The following is a 24,987-nucleotide window of genomic DNA, read 5'->3' on the forward strand; positions in this document are numbered from 1 at the left end:
GGGGCCTGGGGGCGGGGCGGAGCCTCGGCGGGGGCGGGGCCTGCGGGCGGGGGGGCGGAGCCCGCTCCACCGAGGCTATAAAGGCGGGCGGGGCCGCGCGCGCAGGCTGCGCAGGGTCTGCGGCGGGATCGCGGGTGCGGGCAGGTAAGGCCCGAGGAGGCCCCGCGCGCGCTCACCGGCGGCGGGGCCCGGGCGGCGGGAGACCCCGGGGAGGGCGGGGTGGGGCGTCCTCCCCAGGCCCCTCGCTGCCGCCCGCGGCCCGCCGCATCCTCGCCCCGGGGGCGCCCCGAGAGCCCGGCAGAAGTCTGTCTTGCTTTAGCAGAAAGAGAAGGGCGGGAAGAGGGCGCTCTTTCCGAAACACCCCCGAGTCCCGCGCGCCGAGCCCCCCCGCCCGCCTGGCTGGGAACCGGAGCTGTGACGGGGGCAGCGACCGCGCGCCCGGGAGGAGGGGGCCGGTCCCGCGCGGACCCGGACGCTGTGGAATCGGGGGGAGGGCGGGGCCGAAACGGGGACAGTTGAAGTCCAGCCTGACGGGGCGGGGGCGGGGGTGCGGGGCGGGGACAGGTGTCCCGGCGGCTCGTGCCCGAGTTAGGGAGACGCAGCCCCCCGGGCCCCGGACAGGTGCCAGGTCACCTGTTCCGTTTCTGCCCGTCGCCGACACACGCGCTCGGGGGCCGGGAAGCGGCTCCTGGCAGGTGCCGAGCGGCCCCGGGACCCACCCGGGCGGAGGCCTCCGAACCTCGGGCCTCGAGTGTGCTCGAAGCCCGCGGGAGGCGCCGCGCGTGGGAAGGCTTGGCCCTGCCGACGGTGTCTCCCCTCCTCGCTGTCACGGCCGTGTGACCCGCCGATTGCTCCAGAAACCGGGTAGCTCCTCGCGGCGGTGACTTCCCCGGAGAGGTCGGGGGTGGGGGCGCCCAAGGAGACCGGCTCCCCAGCCCTCCCGGCTGCAGCGCTTCCCCTTCTTTCTCTACAGGCCACCCCGTCAGTGTCACAGCTTTTAGAGACAGAGCCTCCGCAGGTTAGCTTGTGATAATAAACAGCTTTTGAAGTGGGCGGAGAGACCTCATAGTAGAGGTTTGTGTGTGTGTGTATGTGTTGTTTTTTTTTTAACGATTTATTTATTCATGAGAGACACAGAGAGGCAGAGACACGGGCAGGGTCCCTGCGGGGAGCCCGATGCGGGACTCGATCCCAGGACCCCGGGGTCACGCCCTGAGCCCAAGGCAGATGCGCAGCCACTGAGCCCCCCAGGTGCCCCCAGACTAGTAGAGTTAACCCAGAGATGGCTTTGGGTTCAGTGCTCGGGGAAACCCCTCTTTCTTCTCCCACTTTGCCTGCCTTGCCTGGCTTAGCCTGCTGGTGGCTGTGGCTCTGGAATCCATCTGCAGTGGGTGTACGGGAGGAGCCGTGGTGAATTGGCACTTCCCTACCAAGCTTAGGTGGCACAGCGTAGTAGTCCAGGGCCTGGGCATCAGGCCGGGGTTGTTTTGTTTTTGTTTTTAAAGATTTTATTTATTCATGAGAGACAGAGAGAGAGAGGCAGAGACACAGGCAGAGGGAGAAGCAGGCCCTGTGCAGGGAGCCTGATGCAGGATTCGATCCCGGGACTCCAGGATCACACCCTGGGCGGAAGGCAGGCGCCAAACTGCTGAGCCACCCTGGGATCCCCCTCGGTCCAGGGTTTGAATCTTGCCTGGGTGGGTAATCTGAGCAAGCTATTTAACCTCACCTTTGAGTCAGTAAAATATGAGGCCTTATTTCATAGGGTATTATATGGATCAAAGGAAACAATTCCTGGAAATCAGTTTGGCACCTGTCTGCGGAGGACAAGTGGCGGCTCTTAGTATTTCGGGTACCCTTGTGACCCCAGGGCGATGGTCCCTGTTCCCCACAGTGCAGGGGGACAGGGGGGCATCTTACTTCCAGATCTCTAAGGAAGGCACGCAGAGCTCTGAATGTTCACTAAGGGGGTGGGGTGGGGTGGCAACATTTCCAGACCCTGGTTATTCACTCTGGGAGGAAGTTTAAAACCTCAAGGTAGGTAGGGAGTTGCCTCACAGAGGACAACCCATGCCTGGAACTGCGTGCTCCTGGATTTTCAAAACAGGAACAGGAAACCTCAGTGTAAGGAAGATAGCCCATTATGCTGAGTGGTCTGGAAGATAAAAGCCCACATAAAATCCACTTTAGAGTGAGGAGAGCAGGTGTGTGATGGAATTCATCTTTCACAGATATGAGCTCTTGAAACAAGGCAAATTAAAAATTCGAGGCCAGCTCTTTGAACAGCCGCCAGGTGGCCACAAAGGAAAACACGCCCAGAGTCACTTGAGGTTTTCCAAATGGGAAGACGTGTTTTTATCTACACCCCAGATCTTTGTGAGATATCTTCACTGAACCATCGGCTTCTGTGCATGTGTAATCTTAAGGGGTAGGGCCGGGAGGAGGCTATCTCCTGAGGCCTTCTCTGGAAAGCTCCCTAGCTCTCGGGGCCCTGGAACACATGGCAGAGAAGGTCCTCGTAAGGGAAGCTGCAGATTCATGTGCTTTGGAGAGTTTTGGGGTGATCTCTCTGGCAGCAGGACCTCCAGGTGGCCGGGAGGGGCTGTCCATTATGACGGTGATTTTCTGTTTGTCTCTTCCCTCTGATGTAATGACTTCTCTGACCTGAGTGACTGATTTCTCTGTAGACGTCTCCGCACGCATGGCCACAGCAGGCACTGTGTGTGCCCACGGTGACAGGGAGGCAAAGCTTCGGGTCTCTGACAGTAATGTTTCGCCACTTGTGAGTTACCAGGCCCCGGTGAATGGAAGCGGGATCCACCCAGTGTGGCTCTGCAACAGCTTGTTGCCTTGGGACAGGTAACTTCATTCCCTGAGCCTCCACAATTTTCCCATAAAATGAGAACAGCTGGGTTCTAGTTTTTAAAGGACTCTCCTAGCCTCAAAGTCCATCTGCCTCTCAGGCTCCTAGGATCGGTGACTAAACTGATGGGTCTCTGAGTCTCCTGGAACCAGCGCTGAATTTAAAAGTCTCTTACCTAGTCACCTCAGCTCCACTAATTTATTTAGCAGCTAAAATCACAGGGAGTCGCTCCTCCAGAGAGTTCAACTGTGGTTAAGAGCTCAGACCTGGGTCTAAATGCTGCCCTAACCATGAACCAGTTTTCTATTGCTACTGAAGACAAATTACCACAAATTTGGCAGCTTCACACCGGTTTATTAATCTTATGGTTCTGTTTGTCAGAAGTATGTCACGGCCTCACTGGGGCTGCGTTCCTTTCTGGAGGCTTTCTGGGAGAATCCATTCCTTGATCATTCAGGTTATTGGCACAATACAATCCTGTGGTTGGAGGACTGAGGTATTTCCTGGCCGCATGTCAGTTGAGGACTATTCCAAAGGCCACCTATATAGTCCTCGGCTGTGGCCTCACTTCATCCGTCTGCAAAACTCAGCAGTAGTAGGAGAGCTTCATCCTCCTCCCTGAATCTCTTGCCTCTTCTTTTTTTTTTTTAAGGTGGTTTTTGTTTTTGTTTTGTATGTAGAGATAGAGAGTACATGAGCAGTAGGAGAGAGGCATAGGGAGGAGAGAGAATTTTAAGCAGGCCTCTTGTCCAGAATGAGCGCAGTGTGGGGCTTGATTGCACAACCCTGAGATCATGACCTGAACCGAAATTAAGAGCCAGATGTCTAACCAACTGAGCCACCCAGGCACCCCAAGATTTTATTTATTTTTATTATTTTTTAAAGATTTTATTTATTCATGAGAGAGACAGAGAGAGGCAGAGGCAGAGGGAGAAGCAGGGTCCCTGCAGGGAGCCCGATGTAGGACTTGATCCCAGGGCCCCAGGATGACAACCTGAGCTGAGGGCAGACAGTCAACCACTGAGCCACCCAGGTGCGCCAAGATTTTTTTTTTTTTTTTTCAAGATTTTATTTTTAAGTAATCTCTACGCCCAACTTGGGGCTTGAACTTACAACCCTAAGAGTTGCACGCACCACCAACTGAGCCAGCCAGGTCCCCTCTTGCTTCTACTTTCACATCCGACAGACCCTACTGCCTTCCTCATCCTTTTTATTGTAATCACCCACGTGATGCTGGATAATCTAGAACCATCTGCAGCCTTAATCTTATTTACAAAGTCGCTAAGGGAAAAAAAAAAAAAAACAAAGTCGCTAAGGGTGCCGGTATTCACAGGTGCCCCGAATTAGGACACGGACCTCTCTGGGGGAGAGAGGCGTTATTTATCCTACTTTATCAGTGTTGCCCAAGTTCGTTCCCTTCCTCAACCGTCAGCTCCCACCTTTTGTAAACAGAGGCAGACATTAAATTTACTTTACAACATTGTGTGAGGATTAAATGCAGTTACCACGTCAAGCAGCAACATAGCAACTGGCCATAATTTTTGCTCACTGAAAGAAATAAGTGTGTGCTTATGGCAGGCATTCGGTGACATCAGATCCAGTGTAATCTCGTGGGCCCTTAAAAGAAGAAGGCTTTATTTAATCAGAACTGACAGCTTCTCTCTTAGCATTGTTAGACACTCTTCCAACCCTATCTAAAGTAATGTCACCCTTGTCCCAGGTCAGTCACTAACCCAGTGCTTCCCAGTATGTGCCTGGTTAGAAACACCGGAGACTCAGAACTCCTAGGGATGGGGCTCCGCATCTGTGCTGAACCACCCTCCAGATGATTCTTGTGCCACTCGGGTTTCAGAACCAGTGCTGTTCCTTTATTTTATTTTCTTCCTCGTCTTTCGCACTAGCTGGCATCCACCTCCGCTAGATTGGGAGCGAGGGCTTTGCCTGGTTCCATAGTTAATTGTAACGCAGCGCCTGGCACAACAGCTGCTCACGGCAGGCTCCTGCATGACTGTTGTGGGATGAATGGGGTGTAGGTGTTGAGACTGAACCTACTTCACGGTAGGAAAGAGACCCACCAGGGAATTCCTTTTGTCTGCTTCAGTTATGTCATCAAACAGTTGGTGTTAAATGCTTCGTGTTTAAATTCCTGTGGATTGTTTAGATAGACAGATACTTGGAAGGGCTGGTTGGGTTTTTTGGATGGATGGTCTTTGTTTTCCTTTTAAAATAATGGAATATGGGGGATGGGAAATGGAATACTGGCTCACACTATCCATAAATTTGCTACCCAAAACATTTTCAAGAACTTGATGGGGAATGCCTGTGTTTGTAAATTGGCTTGCAATGTTTTAGCATCCTCATATGTCTTGGGTGGATGCAAATGAATAAGTGAATGCACAGGTTGCTGTGCATTTATCTGCTTCGTTGTTCCTTTACCTGCTATGTTTTCATCCATATGGGGCTATAAACCCCTTGAGTCTTATTATATTTTATCATTGTATAAGATCATTATTACCCCTTCACAAGAGAGGAATGGAAGTAAAGGCATTCACTGTCTTAAATTTGTAGAAGTTGGCAGCAACGGGGGATTAGTATATTAGATCTCTCAGGACTGCTAGAAAATTGCCCAAGCCTCCTATCTTACAAAAACAGAGTATAACTAAAATCATTGCTATCAGACAGACATAGGAGGGTGTATGTACACAAAACACTTTTTTTTACCTCAAAGAAGCCGATTTTGAAAGGTGGTTTATACCACCTTTATGTTTTATTACCCAATCAGGTTTGGTAATAGAAAAATAAAAAGGGACGCCTGGGTGGCTCGGTGGTTGAACGTCTGCCTTTGGCTCAGGTCGTGATCCCTGGGGCCCTGGGATCGAGTCCTGCATCAGGCTCCCTGTGGGGGAGCCTGCTTCTCCTTCTGCCTGTGTCTCTCATGAATAAAAAATCTTTAAAAGAAAGAAAAAGAAGCTACAAGTGAAATGGTTCGTAAGTACATTAAAATATCCTGCTCTCATGTTGAGAGCTTTTTCTATAAAAATGTTTATTGTTAAGAAAATATATTTAAGCATGAATAAGCTACCATAATTATACGATCCTGTTTGCCACGAGTTCCAGAAATGTTCAAAAAAGTTAATATGGTATTCCAAGCATTGTACTTTTAGGAAAAAGTTATGAGATTTTAGCTATTTTCAGACTGGCTTTTTCCTTAAAACATTGTGACCAGCCTTTCCTATCTAGCACACCTCATGAGGTACACTTCTGCATCATGGAATTATATGCTAATTTACGTCTAGCCACCTATGTTGCCAGATTTTTACTGTTTTAAACAATGCTTCTGTGTCCTTGAGTGTTTACTTCATGCTGCAATGAAAAGCCTCTTTGGAGCACCCCTGAAGGAATCCACTTCAGAGTCAAGGTCAGAACCTCCCGGGAATACCAATCTGAACCTCCTAAGGCTGGCTTCAAGTGTGTTTTGCAACTCCAAAATGGTGTTTTGAGTAGGCTCACCCGTCTTTCTTCTGTGGACCTCATTCAGCAGGACTTTGGTCTGTTTCCAATAATTAAATTCACTGTTTACTGTTTAAATGAGTTAGCGTATTTAGAAAAGAGAGTGTTGAGGCCCTCTGGGTGCAGCTTGCATGGAAACGTTTGGTTTGGGTGGACTGGAAAAGTCATGGCAGCATTTCTGCTTCATGTCCTATCCAATGTATGCTTGATTAGGGGCATGGTTCTGAAGTCTAAACTGGAGGATGTTTTAGATGGAAGAGTTTGAAATCATGAGGTTCAATTTGTTTGTGTTTTCATTCAGAGAAAAATTTGCCAAAAGATAGGTGACATATGCCTACCAAATGGAAACATTAGTTACGTGTAGATTTGCCCAGTATTTCTAATTATGAAAGTAAAACCTGGTCCATTATAGAATAGTTGAAGAAAGTATGATAAAAAAAAGTAGAGTCAGGAAGAGAAGTAAGAAATCATAAATAATCCTGCTTAGCATTAGCTACTGTCAGCATTTGGGGGGGCATCGATAAAATAGCTTTAGAACATGAGGTGTCTTCTATCCTCCCTTGCCCCCCACTCCGTAATAACATTTTGCCCTTGGAAATTTATATTCTTTTTTTTTAATTTATTTTTATTTATTTATGATAGACATAGAGAGCGAGAGAGAGAGAGAGAGGCAGAGACACAGGCAGAGGGAGAAGCAGGCTCCATACCAGGAGCCTGACGTGGGACTCGATCCCGGGACTCCAGGATCGCGCCCTGGGCCAAAGGCAGGCGCAAAACCGCTGAGCCACCCAGGGATCCCCGGCAATTTATATTCTTAGTAGTGGTTCGTGAAGACTTAGTCTTCTTTCTTTCTTTTTTTTTTTTTTTTTAAGATTTTGTTTATTTATTTATGAGAGACACGGAGAAAGAGAGGCAGAGACACAGGCAGAGGGAGAAGCAGGCCCCATGCAGGGAGCCCGTCGAGGGACTCGATCCGGGGTCTCCAGGATCACCCCTGGGCTGAAGGCAGCTCTAAACCGCTGAGCCACCGGGGCTGCCCCCTAGTCTTATTTCAATTTGAACCACTCAACCTTGTCATCCGCACACTGGCCACTTCCTCCCTGTGATCTTTGCCCTCCTGCAGCCATGGCATGGAAGCAGCTGCTGTAACCACCAGCCAGCCATGTGGGGTGTTGGAACCGACTTGACACTCCCCCTCCAGCCCAAAAAGCTGGGGGTTGCTTTATGTTTGGGGCCCGAGATGTCCCTGGCTCATCCATTCCAGGGTGTTTGTCTGGCTTCCTCACCTAAAGCTCCTTTCTGTCCACCCTCCCGACCCCTGCCCCCCCAACCCCCCAAACCACCTCCCTACCCAGTTTCTTCCTTCCGATCACCTTGTGATGTCAGTTGTACTATAGTGGCTATGGCTTTTTGGGCGCCTTCTTGAGCACCAGGCATTGCACCACGCGTATGTGTAATTATCCCCATAATTGGCTGAATGAAGAATGAAGCCCAGGACTGAGTTAACTCACCAGCACGGAAGGGGCAGAGCCAGAAGTGTCCACGGCCTGTTGGAGCGCCCTAGACCAGACCAGAGAGCCTGTCCCTTCCCCGGGTCATTGCTGCTTCTCTGCTTTTGTTAAGACATGAGCCTTTCTTGGTGGGCAGGTACTTTCTAAGGCACTTTGTCCCGGAACCCCTGGAACCCTTCTGTGTGTGGCACCCTGTTTGTCGTGGTGCTGTCATTTATGTGAAGGACTGTTCAGATGCTCCCTCCTGCCCCATCCATTGGGGACTCTTGATGTCGCAGCCAGTCTTATCTCAGAGCTCCTGTCCCCTGTGGGGGACCTCAGATTAAAACCTTCCTCTCCCTGTCTACTCGCAGGCAGCTGTTCTTTACAGACCTGAGCCCTGTCTGACTTGAGCCCATTCTGTCTACCGGGAAACTGCAGAGCTGGAGAAGCCAGGGGAAAAACTGGCAGGGTGCTGAGGCCTGGGTTGTTCACCCCAAGGGGAGAGTAGGTGGGGGCTCTTTCTTGTCACTCATCTGGCTCCAGGCGGAGGGCATTACAGGGCAGTCTGGGTGCCAGCAGGAGGCGCTGAGGCCTCTTCCTCAAGGATCAGGGTACAGAGACCTCAAGGTCCTCTACCTCTCAGGGTCAGGGGCCAGGAAGGAAGATCCACGGATCCTCAGATAACTCGGAACAGAAGTGTAGTAGACATGCCTGTCTGAGTTAGGACAAGAGCTCTGTGTGTGGTCGGGCTTGGTAACATCCTCCACTTATTGTACTTGGCTGTGTCGTAAGCACGTATTTGTTCAGCTTGTTTTATCTGCTGAATCCTTACAGTGTTGGGAAGCGCCATACACCTGCCCCTATTACAGATGAGGTGTAATGGAGCCTTGGTGGCAATGACAGGGCCAGCCCTTATGTCCAGGCCTCTGCCACTCCAGCATCTGACCTCTTAACCACTGCCCTTGGGCACACATCTCACTTCCTCACTGTGGCCAGCGACCCCCTGGAGGGTCAGCATGGCCAGGGTGACCCCAGAGGGGAGTGAAAGTTACTCATAAAGAAAGGCCAGGCCTGGGGTGCCTGGGTGGCTCAGTGGTTGAGCGTCTGCCTCTGGCTCAGGTCATGATCCCGGGGTCCTGGGATCGAGTCCCGCATCAGGTTTCCCGTGAGGAGCCTGCTTCTCCCTCTGCCTGGGTCTCTGTCTCCCTCTGGGCCTCTCATAAATAAACAAATCTTTAAAAAAAAAAAAGGCCAGGCCTTGTTTGATTTTCTTCCTGGTTCCCCACACATCAGAAAGCAACCTGTCTCTTTCACCTGGGCATGACTTACTTGGTGCCAGAGCCTATTCTTTCTGCTTCTCAACTCCTCCCTGACCTTTTTCAGCCAGTTTCTGAGCAGCAGATGACCTCCAGAGGTGTAGGAATGACATTCCTAACTTAGAGGACGGTGGGGCTCACCCACCCAGAGCCCCGTCTGTCTGCCAGGCGGAAGTCCTGGCCTGTGGGGCTGAGAAGAGTAGAGCATGGAGCACCATGGTTTAGAGGTGCCCCATCTCCTGTTTCAGGATGGGGCCAGGGAAGTAGGGGCGGGATTGGGAGACCTCTTAGGTCTGCAACTCATGGTTCAGACATAGACAGCCAGAAACTCCTCTGTGTTGTGGCTTCCTTGTCAGGTAAGAGGAGGATCTGAGGCATTTCAGCCCTCCCCTTTCCTCCCCTGAGGCTCCCCGCCACACAGGTGGGCATTAATGTGATGGGACTAGTCATCAAAGCTACCTTGGTGCATACCCTCTCTACTTCCCCTGAGGGGAAGAGGTGGACAAGGTGGTGGCTCCATTGCACAGGTGGGGAGCCAGAGCTTCTGTGCACACTAAACCCTTGCCTCCTGCTCTGCTGCAGAAAGGATGCTGGTGCCTTCCAGGGTCACCCCTTTGGTCTGACACACTTAGTGGCATGGCCTGGAGAGGTGGCCCCTGCTGCCCCCCCACCCCGCCCCTGCTCAGCCAGCAGCTTGGGGCAGGGAACTCCCCTTATAGGGAAGACAGTGCCACCACCGCTGCTTAGAGGGACTGAGGCTTATTCAGAGCCAACCGCTGTGGCCAGGTGAGAGCTGGGGCGGAGCGCAGGTACTGCCCAGCCTGGTGTGCGTTGACTCCCTGCAGCTGCCTCTCTCAATAGGACGGGGAGCATTTCTTCAGTAACCTGAGGTGTGGGGGCCAGGAGAGCACCTTGGTTTTTTTCTTGGTCTGCTGACTCCTTCCCCATGTTACCTGAAGGCTCCAGGCCTTCCAGCTGTTGGCTTCTGACATAACCAGTCCTTTGCTTGGTGCATGACAACCCTCTGTGTCCCTTCCTTCCAGATTCTGTGGACAATCACAATGGGAAGCAAAGGAGGATTCATCCTGCCGGTGCTTCTGCTCATCCTGGCTGCCCTCTGCCATTCAGGTGAGTGGCCCGAGGGGACATGGATCCGGACCATCTCGGTCACTTCCATCGTAAGCTTCCTTTTTTCTTAGGCCTCAGGGGAGTGAGCTGATGCCACTGGCCTGGGGCCTGGCTTTGCTTCTTTTGCCTTCCAGTGTTAGAGGTCCTGGGCCGTGTGACCGCTCCTTCTACGTTACAGCCTTGCTCTCCTTGGAGCACCTTCCTGAGTTACAGCCCATCCTGGGCAGCAGAGCAGCTGTTTGGGGGGAGCAGGGCAGGAGGTCCATGTAGCAGCTGGAGTTTCCCCTCTCTCACAAGCTGTTGGGGACCCTAGTGGGGACCATCTTTAGAGTGCTGTGACACAGGGGGCATCTGTGTGACAGTGATGATGGTGAAGATCATAGGAGGAGCAGCAGCAGCTGGCTCACGGCATTCACACACCAACTGCTATTCTTAGCATTTTATCCGCATCGCTTCCTGAATCCTCACGTCAACCCTATGGAGTAGGTGCTGTTTTTGCCATCATTTTATAAATGACTTGACTAAGGTCCAAAGAGGAAATAATTTGTAAAATATCATACAGAATTTGAGCCCACGTGGACTGGCACCAGAGTGTCTGCTCTTAACTTCCTCCCCAGGCACCCTTCCGCAGCTCCTGGAAGTCTTTGTGTGTTCCTGAGTCTTAATTCTGTAACCGCAAAACACCTCTGAACCTGGGGCGCCTCAGTGGCTCAGTCGGTTAGACATACAACTCGATTTCGGCTCAGGTCATGATCTCAGACCACGATCTCAGGGTCATGGGATCAAGCCCTGCATCGGGCTCCACACACAGCAGGGCGTCTGCTTTTCCCTCTCCCTCTGTCTCTCCTCTCCCCCTGCCCTGCTTGCTCTGTCTCGCTTTCTCTCTCTCAAATAAATAAATAAATCCAAAAAAAAAAAAAAAAAAAAAACCACCTGTGTTACTTGCTTTGCTTCATGATAAGGATCAAATGTTATTTTCTGCCTGTGTCCTGTTAGTACTGCCAGCTTTTCAGGATTTTTTTTTAAGTGGGAAAAAGGCAGAAAGGGGATCCCTGGGTGGCGCAGTGGTTTAGCGCTGCCTTTGGCCCAGGGCGCGATCCTGGAGACCCAGGATCGAATCCCATGTTGGGCTCCCAGTGCATGGAGCCTGCTTCTCCCTCTGCCTATGTCTCTGCCTCTCTCTCTCTCTCTGTGTGTGTGTGACTATCATAAATAAATAAAAATTTTAAAAAAAAGGCAAAAAGGGAAGCAGCAATGCAAAGAACAGTGAAGAGATTCCTTCTGTGCAGAGCGTGTCTCATATATATTATTAGCTTTAGCAGCTCCCATATATTGAATTCTTTCCTAGAGACCGTGGCAAGCCCTGTGTCTCCCTTAACCCTTCCAGTCACCCCACGAGGGATCATTGTTGTTATTCCCGCTTTACAGTTGAGGGAACCAAAGCAGAGAAGGAACTAGTTCAAGGACACATTTGGATACGTTCTCCCTTTCTGAGAAAAAAGAGCAGTCATGACCCTCCCTCCCCACCTCTGTTAATTCCAGCCAGGGGTCGGTGGTGATGTGGCTCCCCACTGTGACAACACTGTGGGATCATCTCTGTCCTTGTGTCTGGTGTATTTCCTGTGATTGGAATAGCCCAGATATGCCACAGCTATTTCTGGAGCAAACTTGGGCTTGGGGCCGTCAGCTGTTCTGTGACAGGTCCCCGCTGCCCTCAGGCACTTCCACAGAGACGCAGGGTATGGAGCCCGCACACACACGTGGGAGAGGCTTCCTTGGTGGCTGCCTAGGCCCTGAGGAACATGCAGGGAGCCTTCCTCTGCCCCACACTCGCACCTTCATTAGCCCAGAGTCGAATCCCCCCAGTCTGTGTTCTTTCCTTCTCTTTCGTGCTCTGGACAGTTAGAAAAACATCATGGTTAAACCAGGCTCAGGTTTCAGAACTGATGGTCTGGGCCTGAGTCCCAGCTCTCACTCTGCACCGTGTGACTTTAGGCAAGTTGGTTAACATTTTAGTCCTAGTTTTCTCTTCAAAAATGGAGCTGGAGATCTCTGAGCCTACCTCTCGTAGCACTTCTGGAAAGATCAAGAGCTTAGCATGTAGGCGCACAGGATATCTGCATGGTGAATGAACCTGTTAGCTATGAATATTTCTGCCCCACAGATGTTCCAAGTGTGAGCTTTGGTTCCTCCATTTAAACGTGTGTCAACAAGCCAGATGAGGGAAGCCCGGGTGGCTCAGCGATTGAGCACGTGCCTTCACACTCAGGGCATGGTCCTGGAGTCGCAAGATCGAGTCCCACATCGGGGTCCCTGCATGGAGCCTGCTTCTCCCTCTACCAGTGTCTCTGCCTCTCTCTCTCTCTCTGTGTGTCTCTCATTAATAAATAAATAAAATATTAACAAAAAAAAAAAGAAACCAGATGAGCTCTGGTTGTAGCCAGGAGAAGATTCAGTCCCATGAACAACCTTTTCAGATGGCCCTCACAAGTATCCAGGCTAGAACACTCTTTCAACTCTTAGGTTCTCCCTTCTGAGGTATGTGAACACATCAGGAACAGGAAGGGGAATGCAGAAAAATCACATCTTTGTCCCTTCTCATTGTGGCTCCCCTCTCATACAAGCATGACCATCAATAACATTGGGAGGGAGGAGGAGAGTGGGCTTGGGGAACCTAGCCCTTGGGTATGGGGGCTGACTCCAGCTCTGCTGCTTGGGGTGTCCTTGGTGAGTCACTTCACTCCAGACGTCTGTCTGTGTCATCTGCAAACAAAGTGGGTGGGAGAGTGTTTTTTGGACTGACATTTTGAAGGTTAATCTGAAAATCTTCACAAATCAGGAGAGTCCTCAGCTAGGTGGAGGATTATATTATAATATGTTTAATTGACTCCTGTGGTGCTCAGGTCAGCGCCATTTTCTTCTGGCTTTCTGGAAGATTCTCTTTCCCTGAGTGATGAATGTAGGCATTGGTCTTAGAACTACAAGTCAGCTCTTGGGTTCTAAAACTTGGCCTGGGTTTAACCATGACAGTCTTCTATGAGATTTTACATATTTCATCTCTGAAAATGTCTTTTCACACAGATAGGTACTGCCAAATAACTGATTATCAGTCTACAAAAATGTGATCAAACAGCATATTTGTGATCTGGAAGGCATTTCCAGAATTCTGGTAGTTTTTTCTCTTGATAGTTTCCTTTTTTAAAATTTTTTTTAAAATTTTTGATAGTTTCCTTTTAATATGTCATTACATTGCAGATTAATCACTTCTTTTTTAATCATTTCTAGTTGAAGGTAAGAGGAAACTTCTCAATTTTACGATTACATGGATTTTGAAATATGGAAATTCTTTTGCACTTGTATCAGGGTCCAAAATATGCTGCTGGAACTGTAGTTTGAGGTTGGAAAAATGTGTCTGCTACAGGTCCACTGCTGACCTCTGCCCCATACCAGTGGAGATGGTGGGCTCCCTTCTGCCACCAGGAGGGCAAGTCAATGGTGGTCTTACAAGTACTGACAGGCTTTCTTCCTGATTCTAGGTCATAGCCTGACATGCTACAGCTGTCCTGAATCAGAGTATATCTGCAATAATACCATCAGTTGTGGGATTAATCTTGATGCGTGTCTTTTCATCAAAGCCGGTAAGAGCCTGCCCCTTCCCTGTCTGCTCCATGTAATGGGACAATGAGGGCCTGAGAAAAAAATGTGTGCTATGCTCATTCTCATTAGACATATATTCAACAAGTAATAGCTACCATCTAAGAAATAAAAAGAAAAACACCCTTCAAGGTTATTTTATTCTTCTACCTTCTAACACAAAGTCTTTCCAGTGGCATCATCAAGAAATGCTGAACATGTCAGGTAAAATCCTAAAAGACGCAGGAGACCCACAGGTTCAGGAAAACCTGATAGAAAAGAAGAGAAGATTAATCTCCCCAAGAAAGGAGAAACCCCTCAATAAGTAGGGACACATCAGAATTATCCTGTCAGGCTGGACTATCTGATAATTTTGATGTAAATTCCTGGAATGTGGATAAAATTACAAGCCCTACGTGCGAGGTCTTTGACTGTAGAGGGGATAGATCCTCTGCCTGCATGCGGAGGACCACAGGCATTCTTTGTTGATGTAGAAAGCACAATAAGGCCCCTGTAGAGAACATAGACATTCATTCTACAAATATCTGAAGACTAGTTACGTGTGAGCACATACATCAAGTTAACCTTGATCATCTGTGTCTCAGGGACACCCCCTCCCCACTACAAAAAGTATAATTTGCAAATGAGAGAATAAAGGCGATATTCTGTGTAGAGTAAGAATTAGATTAGCAGTTAGGAGCTCTGAACTCCAATCTCTTTTCTGCCTTCAGTAAGTTCTTTCTGCCTTTTTTTTTTTTTTTTAATTTATGAAATGTGTTAGACGGTAAAGGTGAAGAAGAAAGGGGAGTAGAGTAGAGCCAAAATCTTTCTTCCAGCTCTCAAATCCCATTGTTTCTTATCTGATTGTTAAACTTGTATTACAAAAATGTTCCAACTTTATTGAAGTATAATTGACAGATAAAAATTGGGTATACTTGAGATGTATGGTGTGATTTGATACTTACATACATTGGAAAATGATTGCCACAGTGGCCTAATTAAGACATACAACCCATCACGAAGTTGCCCTTTTTGTGTGTGATGAGATCACTAAGATCTACTTCCTTAACAAATTTCAAGTATATCATACACAGTATTAGTAACTATACTCCCCATGCTATAGATTAGATACCCAAAACTTACTCATCCTAAAATGAATTGTTCAGCTTTTAAAAGTAGTTCATATAAATAACAAGACACACCTTTAAAGAGTGGCCAAAATCCAAAATGCTGGCAACACCAAATGCTGACAAGAATTGCTCATGGGAATGCAAAATGGTATGACTTGGCTGTTTCTTTTTTTCTTTTTCTTTTTCTTTTTTTTTTTTTTTTTAAGATTTTATTTATTCATGAGAGGCACAGAGAGAGAGAGAGGCAGAGACACAGGCAGAGGGAGAAGCAGGGAGATCCAGGCCAGGATCACGACCTGGGCTGAAGGTGGTGCTAAACCGCTGAACCACCTGGGCTGCCCCTTGGCCATTTCTTAATAAGCTAAAAATACTCCCACCATATGATTCAGCAGTCACTGAATAGTTACCCAAAGGGACTGAAAACATATGTCCACACAAAAACCTGCACACAGATGTTTGTGCCAGCCTTATTCATAGTTGCCAAAATTTGGAAGCAACCAAGATGTCCGTCAGTAAGTGGATGAATAAACTGAACATTGCAGTGTATCCAGACAAGGGACTAAAAAGAAATGAACTCTCAAGCCATGAAAAGACATGAAGGAAATTTAAACACATATTACTAAGTGAAACAAGCCAACCTGAAAAGGCTACATAATGTGTCATTCTAATCATAGAACATTTTGGGAAAGGCAAAACTAAGGAGACCATTAAAGAGGTCAGTGGTTGGCAGGGGGTTAGCAGGAGGGAGGGAGGGATAAAAAGGTGGAGCACAGGGTTTTAGAGCAATAAAACTATGTCGTGTACAATATTGGTGGGTATATGTCTTGCATTTGTCAAACCCCATATAACACCCAGAGCGAACCCAATGTAAATCATAGACTTTGATGGTGATGGTGAATCCATGTCGGTTCAGCAATTGTAATGAATGTACCACTCTGGTGGGGGAGGAGAGGCTAATAACAGATTCCTCAGGGTAGGGATTGGGGGGCCAGGTCCAAATGAGGACTCTCAACTTTCTGCTCAATTTCGCTGTGAATCTCAAACTCCTCTAAAGAAAAAAATCTATTTTTTTAAAGGATCATTTGAATCCTAAATATTTTTCTTATGAACTTAAGTCCCACAACTCCAGCTTGACATGTGATTACAGCTGTTCTTGAAATAGAGAAATTCTGACCTTACAGCAGGACAGACACTACCAGAGCACCTAAATCCCCCTCCAGCTCAGATCATCATCTCCTGGGAGAGGCAAGGCACACTGTCATAAACAGGAGTCAAAGGTCAAGTAATCCATTGGAAAAATCATTCAGCTCTTCTAGCCACATTCCCCCCACCGCCAGCAGCTGTAAAATAGGAATATTTATCTCCTAGAGTCTGTGGGACATGTAGAGGAGAAAATGGGTATGTGGATGCTGTACAGATGGAGTCTAGAAGAGAGGCAGGTGTTGGGTGTTAATTCAGACACTATTTATTGGCGTCCTGGCCAGTCCCAGAACTAGAAGCCATGTACGTAGACCCTGGCGTAAGCCTCTGGTGGCAGTACCATGTGATCATTGCCATAATGACCTTCTGAATAGGAGGCACACTTAGCAATGCCAAGGACAATCAGGGGCTGGTGCTTCGTGAAGTTAGACTCAAAGTAAACCTTCAAAGAGATCAGGGATGATGTGCCAAGCAGAGAGAGAAACGCTAACATTCCAGTGACTCTGATAATCCACTTTATTTGGGTGATTCTGTTAGTGGCTTGGTGAGAAGCTCACCATCATAGATTGTTATGCAAATAGGATAATTGAAGGAGAGTGCTTGACTCCCTGCAGGACACAGAGTAAATGATTAATAAATTACTATCTGCTCTCCCTAGGCTGTGAGGCTCCCCTAGTTAAAATTCCAGTAACTTTAGTGTTTTTCCAGTTCCAATTCCTGATTAGGATTGCTGCAGTAACTTGTCCTATTCAACAGCCTCCTCTAGTTCAGTATTAGAAACATCCACTTGAATACCTATGATCCAAGAAAGTAGACCCACTACAAACACTGTGTGGCCTTTGCCACTTGACCAAACTTCATTAAAGTGCATCCCCAACACTTCATCCCCTCAAGGGGGAGGATGAGATGGTTATATCTGCAGTTATAAATGTAGCTTTGTTCCCAGCTGTAAATGAAGATAAGTTAGTTACAACAAGCCCTCTAATAAGGAAATGGGCATCGGTATGGTTGGTTGGTTGTTGGTTTTTTTTTTTTTTTTCCTTCCAGCAGAGAAGATAAGGAAGTGATGCCAGGGCCAGGACCCTACCTTCTCTGTCGATATGTCTCCAGCAACTAGCACACAGTCTTGGCACATAGTTATTTTTGGAGAGGAAAATCCACCATAATTCCTCTCAATCAGCACATTGCTTTTCCCTTAACATAATTTTCCTGAAATATTAAAAAACCATAATAAGATACTTGGTGTAGGTATTTGGGGCCTTGATTTTTCTCTTTGCAAAATTGGGACCGTAATAGCATGTTGTTTTGGAAACTTCCTGTATTCCCGAGTAGTCAAATGACTTTTAAATGAAGTTTAAAATATTTTTAAAGTAGATCCAAAAAAAATAAAGAAGTAAATCCATCCAATGACTTAAAAAAAAACAAAACTCAATCCATACAGAAATGTATAAATGAAGGATAGTCTTCTGTGAAGGTAACATGGTTAAATGCCTTTGGGAATTTTTCCAGAGAAAATCAATGCATTTATCCCCTGTACATACACTTCTTTACACACATGCTCCCATTCAGCCTACTGTTCTGCCTCTATTCTATTGAGATAAAATTCACATACCAGAAAATTTACACTTTAAAATGTACAATATAGTGGCTTTTAGTGTATGCACAAGGCTGTGCCACTATCATAACTCCAGAGTATTTTTATCCTCGTAAAAGACGAGGATAAAAATCTATTGAGATAAAATTCACATACCAGAAAATTTACACTTTAAAATGTACAATATAGTGGCTTTTAGTGTATGCACAAGGCTGTGCCACTATCATAACTCCAGAGTATTTTTATCCTCGTAAAAGACCCCCCATAGCCATCAGTAGTCACTCCTCCTCACTCCTCCCCTCCACATACCTGGGCAGTGACTAATCTACTTGCAGTCTCCATGGATTCGCCTCTTCTGGATATTGACTATGAACTGACTCATACAGCGTGCGTGGCCTCTATGACTGGCTTCTTCCACCGAGCAGAATGACTTTTAAGGCTGACCCATGTCCTGGCATATCTGAGTACTTCCATTCCTTTTTGTGGTTGAATAATACTCCATTGTATGGAGAGACCACATTCTGTTTATCCATTCACCAGTTGTTGTTGTTTGTTTGTTTTTTTTTTTAAGATTTTATTTATTTATTCATGAGAGAGAGAGAGAGAGAGAGGTAGAGACACAGAGACACAGGCAGGGGGAGAAGCAGGCTCCATGCAGAGAGCCCGATGTGGGGCTCGATCCCAGGTCTCCAGGATCTCACCCTGGGCCAAAAGTGGTGCTAAACCACTGAGCCACCCAGGCTGCCCCTCCATTCACCAGTTAAGGGACATCTAGGTTTCCACTTTGTGGCTGTTTTGGATGCTGCTGCTGTGAACATTCATGTACAAGCTTTTGTGTGGATGTAGTTCTCAATTCTTCTGGGTATAGAGATAGAGCTAGAAATAAGAGGAAGAAATATATCTAGAAGTGGAATTGCTAGGTCACTTTTTTTTTTTTTAGTGTAGTTGGCAGACAGTATTACAGTAGTTTCAGGTGTATAACTTAGTGATTTGGCAGGTGTGTACATGGTATTGTGTTCACACATGTTCCCACCATACTGCTGTTAGTAGCGTAGACTGCATTCCCTATACTATACCTTTTATTCCTGTGACTTACTCATTTCATAACTGGCGGCCTGCATCTCCCTCTCCCCTTCACCCCTTCTGGCAACCTCGGTTTATCCTCTGTACTTATAGGTCTGATTCTGCTTTTTATTTGCTTATTCATTTGTTTCTTTTCTAGATCCCACTCATGAGTGGAATCATACAGTATTTGCCTTTCTCAGCCTTATTTCACTAAGCATAGTACCCTCTAGGTCCATCCATGTAACATTCTACTGCATGTGTGTTTGTGTGTGTGTGTGTGTGTAAACACACCACATCTTCTTTGTTCATTCTTCTATCAATGGACACTCGGGCTGCTTCCATATCTTGGTTATTATTAATAATGCTGCTACGAATAGGGTGCATATATATCTTGTCGAATAAGTGTTTTCATTTTCTTTGGGTAAATATCCAGCAGTGGAATTACTGGCTCATATGGTATTTGTAAGTCTTTTACAGATTTTTAACTTTTTGATTAATTGCCAGACTTTTCCAGAGCATCAGCACCATTTTACCTTCCCACCGATGGTGTATGAGGCTTCCAGTTTCTCCACATCCTTGTTATCACTTGTTCTTTCCAGTTTCTTGGTTATAGCCCTCCTACTGGGTGTGACGGAAGCTCAGCGTGGTTTTGATTTGTATTTTCCTAATGACTAATGATATTGAACCTCTTTTTATGTGCTGATTGGCCCTTCGTGTATCTTTTTTTTTGAGGAAATACCTGCATCCTTTGCACGTGTTTTGAGTTGTTTGTATATTTATTGTGTTGTAAGGATGTTTTATATATTCTGGACACTAAACTCATCAGATAACATTTTCTCCCTTTTTGTGGGTTGTCTTTTTATATTCTATAGTGCCCGTTGATGCACAAAGTCTTTAATTTTGTTGGAGTCCCAATTTATCCATTCTTCTACATTTTTTTAAAACTCAGACTCCAGTTCAACACATACAGGCCTGTGCCCGTCCTTATCTACCTGGAATTCTGTTGTATGGAACTCTACCCTAATTTCTTCACATTTTTTTTAGTAATGGACTGATTTTTGTCTTTTAGTTTTCTTGCTATTACAGATGGTGTGGTGATACAGTGACCACTCTTGAGCATCTATCTTAACCTTTTCCACAAGTAGCTTCATAGAGTAAATTCTAGAAGTAGGATTGTTGGATTGTTAAAAATATCAGCAAACCTCTAAAACATCAGGAGGATTGGCTATTGCACCACGCACCACTCTCTGGGCTGACACTTTGGTTTTATGAAAAAGTTCTCTCTCGAGTTGTATCATCATCATTTGCTTAATCGTTCCCTTTTACAGCCCAACCAGGATACATGTTCTTGCCCAGGTGTCTCTACTTCCATAAGTAGCTGAGTTCTAAGAAGTAGAATTGAGAGCTCACAGGCTGGGATAGGTCATTCCGCACTTGCTAACTTACCTTTCTGTGTGTGTTTCTGTTCACAGATCCCCTAAGATATCACTACCAGTGTTGGAGGCAGAAAGATTGCAATTACCAGTACATTTCAAACTCTTTCCAAATTAAGAAGCTAGAGTACTATTGCTGCCAGAAGGACCTGTGTAATGGAAGTGCGGGCATGAGTGCCTCCAGGAAGACGGCTCTGCTGGTGACCCCATTGCTGGCGGTAGCCTGGACCCTGTATCTCTAAATCAACACCAGGAGGCCTTCTCCTAAACTTTCCGTTTCTGTATATTCCTTATTTCCTTTGCTGCTGCATTCTAAAGGCTATTTTTCACCTGGATCCTGTTGGGAAAGACAAACTAGCTTGAGCAACTTGATTAAGAGAGAGACTGAGAGATTTTGAAGACAAATCCTGTCTGCAGCAAAGACCCATTGGAGGGAAAAAATTTAAGAGTGTAGCATGTGTGATTTGAGCTAGGTTACATGCTCCTCCCTCTGCTTTTTGCAAGACCAGCTTTGCAGTGACAGCTCGAGTACATTAGATTCTCTGCACGCCCCAGTTACTTGTTACTTCCCTTCCAATTCCTTAGACTATGATCAGTGCTTTTGGGGGTGCTGAGGCAGGGGATTCTTTTCAACAGCCTCTCACAGGGAATGCTTTCATCCTCTCCCTTTGTGGCCGCCCAGCAGGCACAACAGATCTCTCCACATAGGGGCTGTCAGTCAGGGGCAGTGAGATTCTCAATGCAAAGCGATCGGAATGATCTTTGTATTCTCAACTAGCAGGGTCTGGCAGGGAAGGAGAGGAGTGTGGAAACCCCAGCCAGGTCTGTCTTCCGAGGGGTAGCAGTGGCTAAAATCGGAGTTCTCCTCTGTCCCTCAATTGTGAATGGGCCTTGCTGTCTTCACTAGAAAAACTTAATGGCATATGTTAATGATGTGTTAAAACTGTCCCCCCAACTTTTTCATTAGATTGGCGGGATATCTTGGCTTTGTCACACAGTTAAAGACTGAACGTGACGTTCTTTGTTAAAAATGACTTGCAGAAAAAAAAAAAAAAAATGACTTGCAGGATTAAGTGTGCTTATTTTAAATAATCCTGGTAGCCAGTCTCCTCATATATGTACGTATACTGTGTGAACACAGAGGGAGGAGCCTCTGGGGTTGCGATTTAGCACCTCCACATGTCCTCATGAACAGCAACAGGGGTGTTTTACCTGCCGACACCCGGCCTATCACAAATGTCACGGCATTTGAAAGCTCTCCCGGTTTCCTAAAAAGTGACACACCTTTTCAGGAGGGCAGAGTTTTGCCTTTGTCTTGTGGGTGTTTCTGAGTGATTCTCAAGATCCAGTAGACTTAAGGACACGTGTATTCTTACAATCTTGGCTGTATTTAACGGCAGAGCTTGACTTCCGCAGATGAGGGCAGCATTTCAGGATTAACATTTTTTTCAACCCTTTGATCATGTAATCTGTGTGACAGACTGGAATGAATGATGCCTTTCCGAAAATAAAATGTCAGCAAGTGCGTGAGTGTGGTTATTGGCCTGGAAGGAAAGCAACAAGTACAGTGTGCCCAGTGTAGCAACTGGCAAAAGAGAGCGTGGCCAGGGCCAGCCCTCCTGTTGGTGCCATTGCTTGAACAGAGACAAATAGGGACTTCCTCATCCAAACCTAGCATTGCCTTGGCGCTCTGGGTTCCCCACTGGCCCAGTGTTTTTCCTCACGCCGTCTTTAATTCTCTTGTCCAAGACATAATACCACATATGTAAATCTTTGCTCAGTAGGACTTTTTCCGACCAAGGAAGTACCAACCATGCCCACAGCCGCTGGCTGAGCCAAGAAGCTCTTTTCATGTAGGCCGTTGGAAACAGAACCAGTTTTGACTCACTTAGGCAGAAAATGAATCTAGAGGAACTTTTGGGAATTCAAAAGGGCAGAAGGCTTTCTCAAGATTCAGATTGCAGGGTACGACTGTCTTGAGTGTTGTCTTGAGTCATGTGCCCACATTGGGGCCAGGGTGCATTAAGAAAGGGGTAATTCTCTAAAGTGGGAACTGAGTGCTGCTAAGTGGGGAGATGCAGAGAGGGCTCCTGGGAGTGGAAATCGGCAAGCGTCCTAATTGTCCTAATCGATGGCCTGAAGCTTTGAGGTTTCTTTCCACAGAAAGTTACAATGACTCATGCCTTGAGCATTGGGTGTCTTGACCCAAAGGCAATACTGCAAAGGCCGGTGAGTGAAGAGCCAATAAATAGCCTTTGTATGGCTTTATAGGAACTTTCATATTGGGTTTAATATTGGATGGTGATAAAAACCCCATTGGATCTTCTCTCTTGGGGGATGAGGTCTGGATGCACACCAACTTGACTTTGGGAAAAAGCCTGGGAGGAGGGTCCTGTGCTTTTGTGCTTTGAAGCAATTGATTACTGCCTCTTCCTAGAAACCAAAATACTTAGTACGGTAGTTTTTCACTTAATAGTTAGGTTACCTAACAGAGTGAGCTTATAGAACCCAGTTAGGCCTTTCTGGAAACACATAATTCCAAAACACTGTTTGCCACAGTCTGTTTCCAAGGCCCACTGCCTCTCGTAATTATTTTGTTTCAGGATAGTAGCTGTTGAGCACACGGTTTTTGTGGTTGGAGGCCCTGGGTTCTGAGCCCGTCTCTTCCACAAACTGGCTATGTCTCTGGATCCGTTTTCTGACCCTCTCTGAACTCTGGCTTCCTGCACCTACCTCAAAGAATTGTGAGGCTTGCAGTGTCACGTTTGTGAAGTGTCTGGCAGGTAGGAAGTGGGCTTAATAGGAACTGGGTGTAGACAAATGGGACTGGCACTAAATGTTCAATCCTGGAGCGTAGTGATCACAACTTGAGCACTTAACCACGTGCCTGACACTATTCCAAGCGCTATATATGTACGAGTTCACTTGGTTTTCTCAGTAACCATGAAGAGTAATTCTTGTCTATACCCAAACCCATCAGAGTATTTACAGATTACGGTGCCCTGCCTGTCTCTACCCATGGGTTCAGTCAGGTCTCTCCACACCATGACTCCCTCTGTCCTTTTTAGGTACTTGAATCAGTTTGAGAAAATTTCTGTTCTTTGCAACCAAATATCCCTAACCAAGACATCTACTAGTGAAAAGGGTTAACTGACCGTTGCTGACTAAACCACCCTCCTCCCTGAGCCATGGGAAGCAGTTAAAAGAACACTAAAGATTGGGATGGAAATAATGTGTACATGATGTGAATAATAGAGCTTTTGACACTTTTTAAAAAATTTTTACTTACTCATGAGAGACACAGAGAGAGGCAGAGACACAGGCAGAGGGAGGAGCAGGCTCCCTGCAGGGAGGCCAATGTGGGACTTGATTCCAGGACCCTGGGATCACAATCTGAGCCAAAAGCAGATACTCAACCTCTGAGCCACCTAGGTGCCCCGGAGCTCTGACACTTTTAAAATCCCGTTACAACAGTCCTTTACTTAAATGCAACATGTTTGCAGCCTGGTCGTAAAGGGTCCTTTCCCATGCTTCTGGGCCTGACCAGCTGAGAGGCTTTGAGCAGACTGCATCACCCCCTTAAGCCTCTGTCATCACCGGCACCTATCCTAATGGACGTGTGACTTTCAGCCTCACAGCGTCTGCTCCCCCACCTTCTGCTAACAGGAGCACACTCACATTTTGGGAAATTCCTTCTATCCTTTAAATGCAGTTTTGATAAATAAATAAATAAATAAATAAATAAATAAATAAATAAATAAATAAATAAATAAAAATGCAGTTTTGGTGAAACTGTTAATAAAGGTAGCCTACCCTCCTCCAGCCAAAAGTTGGGCACGTCCACTCCTGGAATTTAAGTCTGGAGTGCAGTTCTGCAAGGACTGAAAAAAATGTTTTTGGTTGAAGGTATGTGAACTTCTCAGGAAGTAAGTAACAGACAACCTGACTTCGAGTGGCTTAACCAGACAGTCTGATTTTCTCGCATAAACGATCTGCAGGTCAGCAGCTGCTGGCATTCGTTTAGCTGCTCAACGATGCCTGGGCTGGCATATTTGCAATGGTCTTTCCCTCCTGATCACAAAGTGACTACAGAGGTTCCAGCATTGCATCCAAGGTCACAGCAGGAAGAGGAGAGGAAGGGAAAGCTTCAGTTGTTTCCAACACTCTTATTAGGAAAGTACAATGTTTCCCAGAAATCTCCCAGCCATCTTTTGGTCATACCTTCTAGCTGGCACTGTGTCTCGTGGCCATGCCTACCGGAAAGGGGGACTGGCAAAGCTAGAATTGAATTTTTCCAACCTCTGTAGGGGAAGGCAGCCAGGGTAAAAGGATAAGGAATGAGTCATTGAGAAAAGCCAGCCAAGAGCTAGCTACCCTCCTGCCCCAAGTGGCCAAATTGAACAGGCTATTGATTCCTCCCTGCTACCCAGCTCCTGAGATTGAGCTTTTCGCTCTTCCTAAACCTAATTCTGAAGCTTCCAAATCCATGAGCTGTCTCATAGCCCCCTGTGTAAATTCTCAGTGTCAGCTTCTGTTGGTTTTGCACAGAAAATTTCTTTTTTTTTTAATTTTAATTTTAATTTTTTATTTTTTTGCACAGAAAATTTCTGGCAGACCTACGC

General features: G+C 46.8%; 1 protein-coding gene and 1 long non-coding RNA gene across 2 annotated transcripts; both read left to right on the forward strand.

Moving 5' to 3' along the window:
• The first annotated feature begins 113 nt into the window (after positions 1–113).
• Positions 114–21,890, forward strand: CD59 (CD59 molecule (CD59 blood group)). The gene is made up of 5 exons (XM_049096719.1): positions 114–144; positions 974–1,018; positions 10,226–10,310; positions 13,847–13,948; positions 20,405–21,890. The coding sequence occupies exons 3-5, from the start codon at positions 10,244–10,246 to the stop codon at positions 20,605–20,607; spliced, it is 372 nt and encodes a 123-aa protein (XP_048952676.1). The 5' UTR covers positions 114–144; positions 974–1,018; positions 10,226–10,243; the 3' UTR covers positions 20,608–21,890.
• Positions 10,317–12,689, forward strand: LOC125752965 (uncharacterized). The gene is made up of 2 exons (XR_007403660.1): positions 10,317–10,792; positions 10,928–12,689. It is a non-coding gene; the product is annotated as an uncharacterized LOC125752965 (long non-coding RNA).
• Positions 21,891–24,987: the final 3,097 nt, after the last annotated feature.

The sequence above is a fragment of the Canis lupus genome, chromosome 18 (genome assembly GCF_003254725.2).
Source record: "Canis lupus dingo isolate Sandy chromosome 18, ASM325472v2, whole genome shotgun sequence".
Lineage (NCBI taxonomy): Eukaryota > Metazoa > Chordata > Mammalia > Carnivora > Canidae > Canis > Canis lupus.